We start from the raw sequence: 16,902 nt of genomic DNA on the forward strand, positions 1-16,902 counted from the left end.
TATGAGGATGCTGAATGTTGGGGAGGATATGCAGGCCATGATCCATGAGATGTAGGAGTGAGGAAAACCCAAGTGGATTAGGATCATTTTGATATAGAGCCAGCTGACCCGGTCGAATGCTTTTGAGAGGTCAATTTTGAGGAGGATGGCTTTAAGGTGCTTGGACCAAATAGAGTGTATAGCTTCTTGGGCCAGGCCTATGGCCTCATGAATCTGTCTAGATTCGAGGAAAGCAAATTGTTGTGGGGCAATGGACCTGGAGAGGATTGGTCTAAGACGATTAGCAATAGTCTTAGAGATGATTTTGTAGAGGCAATTGCACAAAGAGATAGGCCTGTAGTCATCAAAGGATTCAGGGGTATCAGTTTTTGGGATGAGAGCAATGAAGGTTGAATTGATGGCATGGTAGATGGATCCTGTAGCTCTGCTCTCCTCGACCACCCCCAGCAGGTCCTGCCCCAGGACCTCATAGAAGGCTAAATAAAATTCAATGGTCCATCCATCCGGGCCAGGGCTCTTGTCTTTTTTGAACCACTTCAGTACTCCTTCCAGCTCCTCTGCCGTAACCGGATCATTTAAAGCCTCCACATCCTCTTCCTCAACAAATCTCGGGAAGTGATTTGCCACATTGATGATATCAGGTAGATTAACATCACGGGGGCACTTGTATAGTTCCCTGAAGTGAGAGGTGCCCAGATGAGCGAGCTTGTTAAAAGTGTCTGCTATTTCGCCATCAGGTGTGGGGAGCTTCCAGATAGTATTAGATACTTTCCTGCTCTTAGCAAAGCTATGAAAGAACTTCGTGTTATCATCCCCAGCTTGAATCCATAATGCCCTACTCCTCAATCTTATGGATTCCTCTCTTTCTTTGAGGATTTTTGCTTTTTGATTCTCCAATTCAATCAGCCTGCATTTATCAGCTGCTGTAATGAACCCCAACCCCCTTTCGTCGGTGAGAGAGCATAATTCAGCTTCAATATGAGTAAGTTGAGCAATGTCTCGAGCCTGTTTCTCCTTTGCCCATACAATAGATAAATGTTTAATTTCCGAGAGGTTCCTGCAGAATCCTTTAGCAAGTGATTCTGATCCATTGATAGGGTGAGAGGACCAGTAATCAGATATCATCTTGACATATGATGGGTCCTTCAGCCAGGTATGATTAAATTTGAAAGGTGCTTTGGGCTTCTTGAAGGGGCCCTGAATCTCCAGGTATATTGGAGAGTGATCTGACCAACCCCCCGAGCCAACCCATTGTTTGTAATGTTGCAGTCTCTGAAGAAGAGTCTCCTTCATAAGGAATCTGTCAAGTCTGCGGGCTAGTGCAGCGTCCCCCACCCGTCTGTTCCTCCATGTGGGAAGAATTTTCTGCATGGGAATATCCATAAAATTTGATTGCTCAAGCAGATTGGTCATGAAGTCTGTAATGGAGTCAATTTGAGCCGCCGATCCCCATGACTCCCTGAACCCCAGAGAGAAATTAAGGTCTCCTCCGATAACAACCCGGTCTTCGCCCATAATGGTAAGTTGTAGAAGATTCTGCCAGAACGATTCTCTCTGGGTACAGGGGGCATAAACATTGACAATGCGAAGGTTCATGCCTAGGTCAGCTGAGAAAATGTCAAGCCCTAGAAATCCCGATCCCCCCCAAGTCGAGTCCACCTTAATAGAACGAGGGTTGATACCAATGGCCAGACCACCCGATCGGCCGACAGCATCAATGGCTGAGTAGGTCCAGCCAGGAGTCAAGGCTTGCATGGCTCGAGTAATCTGATCTGCGGAACAGAGGGTTTCTTGAAGCATAATGATATCGACAGGTTCAGATTCTATGAGCCGCTTCATGGCTAGTTTCTTGGAGGAACTAGCCAATCCTCTGCAATTGAAGGATAGGCACTTCATGGAGGAACACCTCTCGGGGTGTGTCCTGCTCTAAGGACCCCGTCAATGGTGGATTGCCGACCTGATACTACCTCTGCCCCAGCTTGTTTAATAGCCTTTGAAAGATGAGATTTCCTACCCCTGGTGGTCAAGGTCCCACCCTCTGGTACCGCGATTCCCAGGCCCGAAAGACAGATGGGAGGCTCTTTGGCTTGAGACCTGGATCGGAGGAAATATGTATGGGGAGGGGAGGGTTCCGAGGTAGCAAGGGAGGGGCAAGCCAAAGGGGAGGAAGTGGTAATAATGGGTTCTGTGGTGCATATGAGGGGGGAGGATGATAATGCACAGTGAACCATGGAGGTCTGTAAGGTGGAACCACAATCATTCATCACATCAATAGAAGAAAATATGGGGGATGAAAGAGTACCCGAGACCATACCAGCTTCTGCTGCCGAGCGAGCCCTGGTCCTTGGCGGAGAGGGTTGCCGTAATCCCGGATCGACCGCAGGTGAAGTAGTCGCTGGGGGCAGTCCCGAAGAGGTAGGTCGAGAGGTAATAGGAGATGCCGCTCTGGTTGGAGCCGGAGTAACCCTCGGTGATTCTTCAGCTTTCTTGATGAGTGGACAATCCTTTATGAGGTGCCCAACTTTGTGACAATGCCTGCATCGGAAGGGGACTCCTTCATAGTCAAGGATCTGCACCCTGATACACCTTCCCCACTGAAGTGTGATCTGTTCTTCGAGTCCATCACGGGTGTCTAAGTGGACCAATATACGCGCTAGGGTTCGGTTCCCAGATTCAACAAATGTGCGATCGTAATCCAGATATGTCCCCAGGGCATTCCCGATCCTGATGAATACTTCTTCCGCCCAAAACTGCAGTGGGAGGCCAGGCAGGCGCACCCAAATCGGTCCGGCTCCGATCTGTTCTCGTTCTGGATCAAAGAGGGGGCTCCATCTCTTGAGGAGGACCGGGGCCATTTCGATATGCCAGAATCTGGCCAAAACCAGATTAGTGTGACTTTCCTTGGAGAAATGTAGGGAAAACCATCCTCTGGGGAGAACATGGACCTCAGGAAGGTCAAATAGCACACCGCCCCAGATTTCCTTCACCCATTGCTTAAGCCGTTTCGCCGAGTATGCCCTGCCCCGGACATGCCCTACCAGAACAGTGCTGGCCATGTCCATGAGATCGCTGAGAGACTTAGATTCGTCGAACCTGATGGTGATGTCTTTTGCCGTAGCCTTTATGCACTTGGTCTTCTTTTTGCAGGTGCGAGGAGCCGACGGATGGTCGACCAAGGGGTTTGTTATACCATCCAGAGATGAGGGTTTTGCGGGCTTGATTTTGACAGCAGGAGTTTCGAAGCAGCCGGAAGGACGGGCTCCCGAAGATGATGGATTGGATGCAGGGGGTACCGGCGGGGGAGGGGAGGGCGCCGAAAGGAGAGGATGGGCGAGCGGATCAAAAGAGGGTGAAGGGGGAGTGTGGGTAGCAAGAAAATGAAGAGAGCCCGGCGAGAGCGGGGGCACCTCAAATTGCGGAGAATCGATAGGGTTCACTCCTGTAGTGGACTGTGGAGTGCAATGAACAGGCAGCGAGACGGAGGGCGGATACTGCGGCAGATCCGGTGCGGTCGATGATGAGGAAGGTGCGAACTGCGAGCGAGCAGCAAAACTGGGGTTCCCAAATATAACCTTGTCCGGTGTAGGCTCCTCCAAGTAGTCCACCGCCTCTAGCTCCATAATGTCTGCCATAACTGTCTCCTGAACGGCGACCGAAAGCGACGGGTGGAGAATCCAAAGGTGGAGCTGATGCGTAATTGTCTCTGAGCAGTGACCGCGACGGTGATGCTGAGCGATAGCTGTGAAAACCCTAGCCGCGTCGATGCTGCAGTCGATCTCGGTGAAACCCTTTAGCCGAGACCTTCACGTGTGCGCGCCATCAGAGCCCGTCCTTCTTTGCTTCTTTCATCTCCCTCGACTAATAATTCCCTTGGAGGGCTCATGTATCAAGAAAATAAAAAATTATTGTTTAAGAGTTGAGTCTAGAAACCACCAAAATCACAAGTTGTCCAGCCTACAAGTTGGCATAATCCAGCCCTCAAAACACCTATAAAAGGATCATGTCCTCATTTGGAGATACAATCTTCCACCATCTTCCGATATGATCTTAGTGAACTTAAGAGGAGAAACATTGCAGGAAGAAAAACAAAAAGAACGAGGGTCAAAATTTTTGTGGTTGACATTCACTATAGAACACACGTGCGAGTTTTTTGGAGGAAACTAAGGTTTCCTCAGATTTGAAATTGCAGAAAATTTGTTGGGGTTTGGTCGACTTGTCTTTTGGTGGTTGGTCTTGGGTTAAGGTCTTGAAAGTTTTCATTGAATTGATTCTATAATGAAGAGTTTCTGGTTTTTCCCCTTGTGGGGTTTTTCCCTGGCTTGGAGCTTATCTCTGGTGTTGTTTTTGTGTGCACTGTGATATTATTATTGGAATTTGTCTTGATGATAAAGATAATAATACAATAATGATGAAGCAAAAATATAATATCACAAGAAAGTGTCAAGATTAATGAGAAATAAATAAAATATCCTTATCACTTACTCTGCCCTAAATTTGTCAACATGGTTTCACACCTAGGAATTTAAATAAAGGGAATATAATAAGATCTCCTTGGCTCCAATTCATCTCAAGGAAGGCATATATCTAGGACCGAGATCCTAGGGGAAGAAGAACAAAATTATGGGCACTTTTTTCAAGACCTAGCCACTATAATAAGGACACAGTCTTATGATTGGGAAGTGAGGAGTTTTTGAATGGATAAAGGCACTATGTTGGAAGGATAAATAGTAAGGAGGACATCTCTCACTAGATCAAACCCATCAAGCAAGAAAGCAAAGGTATGGGAATCTTTGTTATCCCTCATCACTGTGACAAAAATGCAGACCTGCATAAGGTAGAACAAAGGCACGAGAGCATCATTTTTGGAGGACCAAAAAGCCGATCTAGCATTCCAAGGAGGGCCGCACATCTAGGTGAAAGACTGAGGGTCTAAAGAGGAACTTAGAAGGTCTAATATATTCATTAAAAAGGGGTTCAAAATTTTGTGCAAAATATTTGGTATGTATCTTTGTATCAAAGACCTAGTTTGTTGAAGGTTTTGTTGAGGGTTATCTTGTGCATATTAAAAAGCCAAGTTTGAATTATATAAATAGATATTAGGCTTGTTAATACATGGCCATTTTTTAAGCAAAAGAACAAGAAAGTCTGAGTTGAAAAGGTAACTTCAATTACCTTGAAAAAATGAGCCAAGTCTCCTTCAATTCTGAGCATTAATCTCATTGAAGTTTTGAACATATCCAGGTTAGAAATCTAAGAAGAAATTCTGAGCAAATTTTAGGGTGATCAACTCCATTCTTAGAGGGTCATATTGCAAGTTTGAATCAATCCTCATAGACCCAAACAAATCTGAATTGTAGGCCTAACTGATAGGTTACAATCACTTTGAAAAGAAGCCATGAATTCTTGCTATAATTCTGGGAAAAATAAACCTAGATTGAATTGATTGGAGGCACATTAAATCCATCTTGGAAGGGTAATCATCAAGCTACAATCACCTTGTTTCATAGACTAGTGGAGTGGCATAGAAGACAAGAACTTGTGGATCTGTGAAGTTGAGATTTTGAGTATATATATATAGTTGTTAGACTCAAATTGTGTGTGTGTGTGTGTGTGTGTATATTGTTGTTAGGCTCGAATTGTGTGTGTGTGTGTGTGTGTGTATACACACACACACACACACACACACACACACACACACACATACACAGACACAGACACACACACACACACACAACACACACACACACACACACACACACACACACACACACACACACACACACACACAGACACATACACACACACACAATTCAAGCCTAACAACAATAAGACGAATTAAGGAACCTTCTCTCTTGTCAATAAGAGATATGTCTATGACAGTAGTTTTGGAATATTTTTTGTAATATGATTGTGTGACAAGAATCTTGGAATCATTTTGAGTTTGTGAATGGAACAAGGGTCTATCTTGAAGGATAATAGTAAGCCCTACTCCTAGGGTCTAATATTCAATAATGGAGCTACTCATAAAATTATTGGAAGTCTGCTCACTTACATTGGTTTCCTTTGAAGAACCCTAGAGGAAGTAAAAATACCTCAATAAAAAAGACATCTTCTTGGAATCAATGCAAGAAAGGGTTTGCTTTGATAACCTATCATTGAAAGTCAACATTTCTGATAAAAGGAAACTTCATGAAATTCCATTCCATCTTGGAAAAGGGATATTGTTGCATATGTAACAACCAATTTCTTTGGGACTCATGTATCACACAATTTGTAAAAGAACAATAACATATTGAATCCCGAATCATTTTGAAAAGAAAATAGTCTAGAGGTAGTCTTATCTCAAATAAGTGTTAATCTTCAATTTATGTCTCAAGCATCCATTATATCTTTGTTCTACGAGGAGAGAAACAAGCTTGATGGGACCTCTATCTATCAAGTGTCAAGGAAGTGGATTGACCTTATTATCCTTGAGAATGATGTGATGGACTATGTAAAGGGTAATGTTATAGAACCATATTAGAAGGATGCACATGAAGAGATCAAAGGATCTTGATTGATTCAATCAAAGATCATTTGATACCTTTTGTGGCAGAGCTGATCAAGGCCAAGGACACCTATGGCATATTGATCAAGTTGTACTCAGTAAGCACTTCAGGTCAGAAAATTTCCTTGAGGAGCAAATTGTACAAAATAAGGATATCATTTGAAGAAGACATTGCAACCCATCTTGTGAAGATGTCTCTATTAAGAGATCAGTTGCATGCCCTTGGTGAGACAATTTTTGATGTAGAAATGACAATGGTTGTCCTCAGTGCTCTGCCTCTAGAGTGGAATTCATATGTGACCAACATATATTTAAGAAAGTATACTTCCAACTTTGGTGAACTTTGGTCTCAATGTGTAATAGAAGAATCTTAATTAAAGACCAAGGAGGAAACTGATGCTCTTGGTAAATCTTAGACACATGCAACTAGAATGAAGACATTGATTAAAGGAAGATTTGGAAGGTCTCGTCATCCTAAGAATAAGCACAATATGTCAAACATAAGATGCTTCAAACACAATGAGCTTGGTCACTTCAAAAGAAATTTTCTGAAACTCCCAAAGGAATCTAATAGTAGAAATGTACAAAAAGGAAACCTGGAGCATGTAAAGAACCTGAGAAGAAGAAACAGAGGGAAAAAGATCCTAGGGATAATTTCTTCTGAAGAAATTCCATCTTAATGATATTTGTACAGTCAGAGTAGGGCATATTGTTGCATTGGCAGAATGCATGGCATCATGACATGTCCCATTTTAAGATTTCATTGTACACATTCCTGTTGTTGTTTCTTTGACAGTCATCTAGAAGGTATTAAAATTATGTTACAAGGTAAATAATGATATGTAAGGATCATTTAAGGACCCCCCTAAGTGATTTCATGGAGTGATTTCTTCATCTTGGGAAGAATGATCATGATGGTATCACTGTTGTTGTCTACTCTCTCTATTTTTGGAGAAGGCTTATTAGGAGCTTGTTGGTTTAGTTGCAGCATGATGGATCTCATCTTGAAAATGAGTAACAGTTTGGAGAAGGACTAGGTGACTAGTTGAGACATTCATTGAAGTTGATGTTTTTCTAATTAAAGGAAGACCATGATGTTGAAGGCGACATGATACTATGATCATACTATATGAAAAAGATTCATTGCAAGAAGAATGTGTGACAAACATGTTGTGATTCCATTGGATTGCTTCCTTGGACACTTGGTCCAAAGGAGCCGATGTACACCTCAATGACAGATGTGATAGAAAGTTATAGATGAATTGATGTTCATATCCTAATAGATCACTTGCTTACTTGATTGATGTTCAGAGGGAGCCATGATCAAGCTCTATGATTAGTTCGAGAAGATGCAATTGAAGAAAATTGATGTGATAGAAAGTGATGGTGTACCCTGTCTTGATGATAAAGTTGTTTATGAAGAGGGATCTGTAAAGGTCAAAGATCGCACATGTGACTATGATAATAGAGCCTTGTGATCTAGTAGTTGATGATGTACATTTTTTGCTAGTTGAGAGGGATCTCCTCCTTGGTTGAGAGGGAGTGAAAAATATGGTTCTCTGCTTCATGTGTCATGCACTAGACCAAGAATAACAACCACAAGTCTTAGTGAAGGCCATGAGGAGAGAATGGTGTTCAGAGGATTGGGTAAGTATCTAAGATAAATAATCCTTGAGGATTTGATATCCAAGATAGGAAGTAGTATGGTGACCGACACTCTTTGAGGATCCGAAAAGGTATCCAAGACAAGAGTGGTTGAAGAGGATCAATATTATTTGAGGATTGGGAATCCAAGATAAGAATAGCCTTAGAAGGACATACATAGTGAACATCTAGATGGGGCATGTGCCTCAATAGGTAGTGTGGTGTCCCACGAAAAACCTCCTAGCATTGTTCTCTGATCTATTGAGAGATAGAGTGTGTTAGTCAAGGCCTTTCTATGTTGATGGTTGTATATTGATCATAATGTTAATTCTTAAGTTGGATTACCAATTCGACTCTTCTTATGAGAATAATTTAATGGAAGTACTGTCCTTGTACCTATGGTTAATTATGAATACCTCCCTAGTTAAGAGGGAATGTCGAGATGTAACTAGTCTCGGTGTTCATAATTGTATTTGTATCATGACTTGATGTAATCATTTTACTTGTCAAAAGAAAGAAAAATGAAAATATATTTTTGTAAAATAAAATTTATTCATTTGAAAATGGGGTTCTTGCCCATGGTTATTTTCCCTAGGTAAAAGCACCCATTGAGTTCTCTAGGGGTTATGAAGAAAAAGTCAAAGAGTCAAGGTCATGATGTAAAGTCTCTTGGAGGGCTCATGTATCAAGAAAATAAAATTATTATTTAAAAGTTGAGTCTAGAAACCACCAAAAGGACAATTGGCCTAGAAGAGGCCTAATCCAACCCTCAAAATGGTTATAAAAGGAGCTCATCCTCATTTGGAGATACAATATTCCACCATATTTTGATATGAACTTAGCAAAGATAAGGGGAGAATAATTGCAGGAAGAGAAATGAAGAAAAGGAGGGTCAAAATTTCTGTGGTTGACATTCTCTATAGAACACCTGTGCAATTTTGCTGGAGGAAATTAGGGTTTCCTCAGATATCTAATTGTAGAAAATTCATTGGGGTTTGGATGTGTTGTATTTTGGTGGTTGGTCTTGGGTCAAGGTCTTGGAAGTTTTCATTGAATTGATTCTATAAGGAAGAGTTTATGGGTTTTCTCCTTGTGGGTTTTTTCCCTTGCTTGGAGCCTACCTCTGGTGTTGTTTTTGTGTGCATTGTGATGTTCTTATCGATTATTTGTCTTGGTGATAAAAAAATAATACAATAATGATGAAGCACTAATCTAATATCATAATAAAGTGTCAAGATTAATGAGAAATAAATAAAATATCCCTATCAATTACTCTGCGCTAAGTTTCTCAACACTCTTTACCTTAGCTTATTACATCTTGGGGTTAATGAATTCTATCTTCAATTCATGTCCAATTTATCTCATCTTATTTAGTTGTGTAATTATGAATAGTCCTCTCGGTAGCTATCCAAGCACTCATACAACAATTACTATCTAGTGTTATAGAGTAGGCATCGAGTTTTCTCTCTACTACTATATAAACCAAGTTAACCATGGAATATACACATCTCTTCCTCCAAACATGATACATGTTGCTAGTAGTAAACCTAAAATTCATGCAACATTACCCTATCCTCCATACCAAGCAAGAATTCAACATGGATATATTTTAGATACACATTGATTTACAAATTTCCATGGATATTCTATTGGACAATTCATCACAATAAATCTCTTAAAATAAAACCAAAATATATACTGTGAAGGATTAATTCCTTTAGTTTCTAGGTATTTATTATTGATTTTGTTGTTTATGCATGAAATATATCAAATGCATAAAATAGATAACAATGAAATACAAACACAACAATCAAAATGAACACCAAGATATACTTTGGCAAACCCTTTTGGTAGAAAACCCAACTGGAAGATCTGCTCTCTTTTGTCTAGAATGGAAATAATATACATATAAATGAGAAGACTCTCTATGAAGTTACTTGAGACCTATGGCTCATGGGTTGTTATAGAACATAAACCCCCTCCATTATGCTCTCTCACTCCCACTCTATAGCTTTTTATGAGTCTACTATGGAACCAAATACAATTAAAAATGAATGGATCCCCCTTTTCCTCCGAGTGGCTTTCTTATAACACAATTCGATAGCTAAGTAGGGGTTAAGTTTGGCTCCAATTCTCAACTAGAGTTATGAATTCGACCCTTCTAGAGTCTTCATGTAGCTAGCCCCTTTTCCATGAGTAATGGGGGTTGTTGTGGCATCCTCTAGAATTATAGTGGTCAATCATAATAGGTCAACTTTTAGGAGGCATAATTTTTGTATTTGAACTCCAATTGACATCTTTCTTGCATTGTTGGGAAGGTTTATGAGTGTCGAATAGCATCACGGGGTCCAAAATTTGTCATTTATAAAGATTCTCCAATTTGGGTCCGCTCACAAAAATTCTCCTATAGGTTGATTCTTTCAAATCTTCCACTTTGAAAACATTGATATGGATGAAAAATTATGTAATGATACAATCTAGATCATGTGTCCCCATTTTGGGATGCATTTGGTCCCCAAAAGCATTAATAAATGAGGTGAGGAAATTTCTCCTCTTCGTTCTCTCTAGAGTACCATTTAACCTTGCCTAGAAATTATTTTTTGAACCCAACTTGCTAAAGGCCATGCTACCCTTGTCTTGTAGTTCTTAACCTCTTCTGCAAAACTACATCATTTTTAAACTTTGATTGATAATTTGGAGTTAAATCCTTTATGGAAGGTGGGCTTTGATCCTCTTATTTAATCTATCATGGGAAGATCATAGAGTTTGATATTTTACACATTCACCATTGGGTAAATGCACAATATATGGGGGTAGATTGAGTTTATAGGCATTATCTTGCCCCTTTTTCAATATCTTGTGAGGGCCTATAATAAATGCACATTCCCCAAGTCCCATGGCCTTCTTTGGCACAATTATGACGAGTAACCCACAAGGTGACGTATTTGGTTGAATCACACCCTGCTCCATTATTTGTTATATTTTTTTCTTCAGTTCATTTGCTTCAAGAATATATTGTATGTACAACCCACTATTTGGAAATGGAGAGTTAAAAAATATTTGGATCTCATGATCCATGTCCCTCTTAGGTGGTATCCCTTTAGGCTCTTGGAATACTACCCTATATGCATGTAGAAACTCTCTCAGTTATTGTATTTGTTCCTTAGTGCACCCCTCTAGGGATGCCTTTGTTCTCATTGACTCTTCTATAGATTAATTTTCTCTTAAGAATAATAAAACATACTTTTTACTGGAATCGATCAAGGCTTGATTGACACTTACTAGTGAAATATTGGACTTACCCTTATGCACGTTGATAATGAAGTATTTTTTGTCCTTAATAAGGTGGTACTTGTTGGATTTCTGCGTGAAGATTTCATCCCTCATATATATGCAAGAACTCCTAAACACAAGTGCACATACATCAAGTGACACTATATCCAATTCTACTTCATCAATGCAATCACCACTTATAGTAAATTTAATTTTACATTGTTTGGATGGATTTATATCTACCTCCTTCCTGAGTTGTCCCAATGGATATGGTCTAGAATGATTATGGATATCCAACCTGAGTTGAACAAAGCACCAATCCGATTGTTTTCTTGACTTGTATTTTTATGTGGAAGAGTATGGTAATCTCCTTCCCTTCTTGACGATGAAGGATACTTAGATTTCCTTCCTTCTGCACCAAGGTGTAGACAATCTTCTCATTCACTTCATAGCCACTTTCCACCTCATTGCTCAAATATGTGGTTATGAGATTCTTTTTCTTGTCATCCTTCTTTTAACTTTTTGGGTTGAATTATAGATGCAATTTCCAACACTTCTCCTATGTGTGGAAATCAATGTTGCAATGGTTGCTATAATATTTTCATTTATGTGTTGTAGCCATTATTTTCTTGTTCTTTCCTCCTTTCCACTTCTTCCCTCCTTGGAAACTTCTTGATGTTCTTTCTGCTTTGAACTAGACCCTCCTTTGTTTTGACCTATGTTTGCCAGGTGTTTTTCCTATAACAAGCTTCATCTACCATTGTGGGTTTAAACATCATCACTTGCTTTCATATATGGTTATTTAAATCCCCTAAATACTTCAGAAGTACATTTGAGTTATTGGGAATACCCAACATTATTTCCATCCTTTTTAATTCTACAGTGTACTCCTATACACTCTTTCCATATTTATGCTTGAAGTAATGCCACCAGATCCGTTGGTCCTCTACATACCCGACAGGGTAAAATTGAGATATGAGAGTTTTCAAATCCTCCCACCTAGAAACTATAGGATATCCCACCAGCCTAAGGGTTTCCTTGTTGCTTTCCCACCAGGTTAAGGCATGATCCTCTAATTTCAAATGAGTAAATGAAATTTTTTGTTTCTCATATATGTGGTGATCACTAAAGTAAACTTCTAATCTGAAACTAGTGATTTAATTTCAAAGCTTAAATCTCACCTTGATATGACTTGATGTCCACCTTTGCTTCCATCTTGAAGATGGTTTGTGAGTGGTTCATGGCACCCAAACTTGGTTTCTTTTTTTCATGTTCTCTATTTAACTCCTTTGGTTCTTGATCCCCAAATTTTTCCTATGATTTGATATCTAAGCCATAACCTCAATCTTCTTTGATTCCAAACATGTTTGTTAGAGCTACCATAAGGAGGTTCACATTGTAGATGATGTCCATGGCTTATGCTTCTAGCCTTGAAAGTCTCTCCTCTATTGTATATTAAGGGCCATTATAAACATATTTGTCAGCTATGGTTGGGGTTTTAAGGCTTCCTACTCAATTTTTTTTTTTGGATCCCCTACAACTTCCCACAAATTCCCAAACAAACCTACTCTGATACCAATATGATCTCTAAACTTCTGTGGATATTCCAATGGATAACAATAAATCTATTAAAATAAAACTAAAATATATACTATGAATGATTAATTCCTTTATATTCCATATTTTTTTAATACTAATTTTGTTATTTATGCATACAATAGATAAAATCACTAAAATAAAAACACACACCAATCACAATGAACACCACATTATGCATTGGGAAACCCTTTTAGGACAAAACCCAACTAGAAGTTGAGGCTACTATACTCTCTTTCATCTGGAATGCAAAGAACAAGTACATAGGACAAGTCAATCTATATGGAGTTACCTAAGACCTATGGCCTATGAGCTACTACAAAACACAAACCCCCTATGTTATGCTCTCTCACTCCCACGCTTAGTTTTTTTTTTTCTCTATTGTGGAACTAGATACAATAAAAAATGAGCAGAATCCTCTTTTCCTCCTAGTGGCTTGGTTATAATTGTTGGTTTTTTGTTATATTATTTGCATGACTATCCCCATGCATTGTATAATGTGTAATTCATAGTGCATGGGGAGGGGTGGGGGTTGGGGGAAGGGGTTTGCAGTGCCCTTGATTCTTTTGGGAGGTTTTCTGTATATGCTTTTGGTTGTTTTCAACACGGTTTTGATAAAAATAGTTTTGTGGCACATGGTGGTTTTTCCCATGGTTTTGTAGTTTCAATTAAGGAACTCTGGTTGAATTATAGTCTAGAGTAAATGTATTGGTGGTTCATGGATGTCACAAATATACATGTTATATTGTAACACTATGCATATGAATATATATTGAAAAATATTGTTGGTTTTCCCAATTTTTGGGTTTTCAGGATAAAATAGCTATGTTTTTGTGTGTGTGTTTCCATTACATATTTTCTATTTTATTAAGATTATGTTTGGAACAATTAATTGTATAGGGTTAAACCTAAAACTATTATCAAAATATTTTTTCTTCAAGTGGATGCCTTTGTGGCTAAGGGGTTTAGCTTAAGCCTATGGTAGACCTTGTTACAATGGGATATTTATAGAAATGATTCTTGTGGTGAAAAAGAAATTGTGAGAAATTCAAAGATAGAGATCAAGAAATTCAATGGGAAGAGTTTTGATCCATGGAAGCTCAAAATGGAAGATTTGTTAGTGGACATAGATCAATGGATCATTTTTCATCCTAGAACTTCACTAACAAGGATGTTAACGGAAGAATCCTAAGTTTGATGAAAAGGAAAATAACACAATATGATTGTGCCTCTCAAATTCAGTATTACTAAACTTTTTAGGAGAAGTTACAACAAAGGATTTGTGGGAAAAGTTAGGGGATTTGTGTTAGTATAAATCCTTGGTGAACAAATTATTCCTGTGGAAGAAGTTGTATTACATGAAGATGAAGGATAGAAATTTAGTGAAAAAGCATTTGAACACCTTCAATACTGTGATAAGTTAGTTCTTTTTTTATTGATATTAAGATTTCAAATGAAGATAACTGAATTAGTTTGTTATTTTCTCTACCAAACACATGGGATATAATGCAACTCCTTCAAGGTTTGATGGAATAGTCTCATCATTTTTATTGGAGGAAACGGGACATCAAAAAATGGAAAGTTAGAATGAAGATACCTTGTTTGTAAGAGGATGCTCCTAGAATAGAAATAAAAACAAGTCCTTGAGTGGGAGATCTAAATCTATAGGAAGATCTAAATCTCTAGGAAAGTTCGTAAATGTATATTGGAGATGTGGAAAAGAAAGGCATTATAAGAAAGAGTATAGATCCAAAATTCCTGAGAAAGGGAAGGGATCTTAAGATGCTCCTTCTGCAGAAGCAAAAACATCCTTAGATGAAGGAGGGGATATGCTTTTAGCTTCTTCAAGTACATATAGATCATGAGGCTCCTCATAAGGAGTGGTTTTATGAGTATGAAATATTTAATGGTGACTATGTTTTCTTAGGAGATGACTTGATAGATAGAATCATAGGACAAGGAAAAGTCAAGTTGAAGCTCATGGGTAAAATGATTAGAACACTCCCTGGTGTTCTGCACTTCCTAGGATGAACTAGAAATTTGATTTATAAACAATATGAGTGACATGGGTGTAAAAATAATGTGTGGAAAGGAAACTTACAACATGGTTTGAGGATAAATGGTATTGTTGAGGGGAGTTTGGATTGGAACTATGTATAAGCTATGAGGAATTATTGTTGGTGATGGGTGCTCCAATTCTGTTGTTCATGAGAGTGGAGCCAAAGAAGGAAAAACTGCTACAATTCCTAGAGAAAAAACTATGCTATGGTATGGAAGACTAGGACATATAAGAGAGAAGAGCCTTCGAGTACTCCAAGGTAATGGTATGACATAATATATGTATAATTACTATGGATTTTTATTTCTATGAACATTGTTTATATAGGAAGTATAATAGGGGAAGATTCTCCTCTCATTCTACAAGGTCAAAGGAAATATTACAATTGGTGCACAATGATGTGTTTAGGCCACGGAGGCCTCACTGGGTGACCAATACCATACCACATGCATTCATATTGGAGATTATAAATTGAGGAAAAAATGACATAATTTATTGGGCATATAATAGGGGGTAAAGGGTCTTTATATTGGCAGGTATAAAAAATGGAGCTCAAAGTTAATGAAAGAATATAAAGGTGTATTAAAAATGTTAATGAAAAAATGGAGCTCAAAGTTAATGAAAAATATAAAGGTGTATTAAAAATGTTAATGAAAAAATGGATACCTATAGTATCTAGTGAAAGTAGGGGTTTTTAAATTGGAAAGGTGGATTGGGTTCATATTGGTAGGGGTTTAAATAATGTGATTTTTAGAGATATTTTCCTATATGTAGTCAAATTAAGGGTGTTGTTTAGTATGCCATGAATGCACATGCTATGTTAGAGGTTCATTAAATGAAGCCCCTGTGGTTTGGGCCTATGTTTGTTCCATCACTGGGTAAATCTGTGTACTATGTCTAATTTATAAATGACTTATGGAGGAATACATGTATTTATTTTCTCATAAAGAAATATGAATTATTCGACTAGTTCAAAGAATTTAAAGCTCTTGTGGAAAATCAAATAGAGAAGAAAATTACAGTGTTGAGGATAGGTAATGGTGGAGAATGTTGTGGGAATGAATACAAATAATTTTATAAGAAGTGCGGCAAAGCAAGGCAAAAGACTAATACACACAAAAATCAACGGAATAGATTTGTAGAAAGTATGAATAGGATGCCAATGAAGAAAGAAAGGAGCATGTTGAATGGTGCCAAGTTAGGACAAGATTCCACATGAGATATGGACTGGTAAGAAACCTTCTCTTATACATCTTAGGGTATTTGACTGTGATTCTTATGTACATGTTCCAAAGGAGAATAAGAGTGAATTGGATGAGAAAGCTTAAAAGTATATCTTGATTGAATATAAACATGGTCTGGAAGGTTATAAAATTTGGAACCGAGAAACTAAGAAGGTCGTGTATATTCGAGATGTGGTATTCAGAGAAGTCAAAGATATTGACAAACATGGAGTCTTACCAAGGGAGAAAGAACCAAAAAAATGTAGAGTTTGATTTGAAGGATGATGAGTTAGAACATATAGAAGAACATGAATAATAAGAATAAGAACCACAAAATCCAACATTGAGGAGATGATTTTGGGAAAGAGTACAACCAAAAAGGTGTACTCCACCTTCCATTCAAATTTTTCTTTGCTTATTATTGATGATCATCCTATAACTATCAATGAGGAAGGGGATCCAGAGGATGGAAAATTATAGAAAAAGGCCATAATTGAAGAATGATAACCTTGGAAAAGAATGAAACTTGGAATCTAATGGAGTTTCCCATTGCAAAAAAA

At 38.6% G+C, this 16,902-nt stretch overlaps 1 protein-coding gene across 1 annotated transcript; it reads right to left on the reverse strand.

Moving 5' to 3' along the window:
* Positions 1 to 217: 217 nt before the first annotated feature.
* LOC149232335 (uncharacterized) lies at positions 218 to 3,632 on the reverse strand. Its single transcript, XM_089381886.1, has 3 exons — positions 1,958 to 3,632; positions 544 to 1,772; positions 218 to 256 (listed from the first exon to the last, which is right to left on the reverse strand). Exons 1-3 carry the CDS (start codon positions 3,630 to 3,632, stop codon positions 218 to 220), a joined length of 2,943 nt encoding a protein of 980 aa, XP_089238012.1.
* Positions 3,633 to 16,902: the final 13,270 nt, after the last annotated feature.

The sequence above is a fragment of the Pinus tabuliformis genome, chromosome J (genome assembly GCF_031772625.1).
Source record: "Pinus tabuliformis cultivar Carrire ecotype Pingquan chromosome J, CPIR1, whole genome shotgun sequence".
NCBI classification, from domain to species: domain Eukaryota; kingdom Viridiplantae; phylum Streptophyta; class Pinopsida; order Pinales; family Pinaceae; genus Pinus; species Pinus tabuliformis.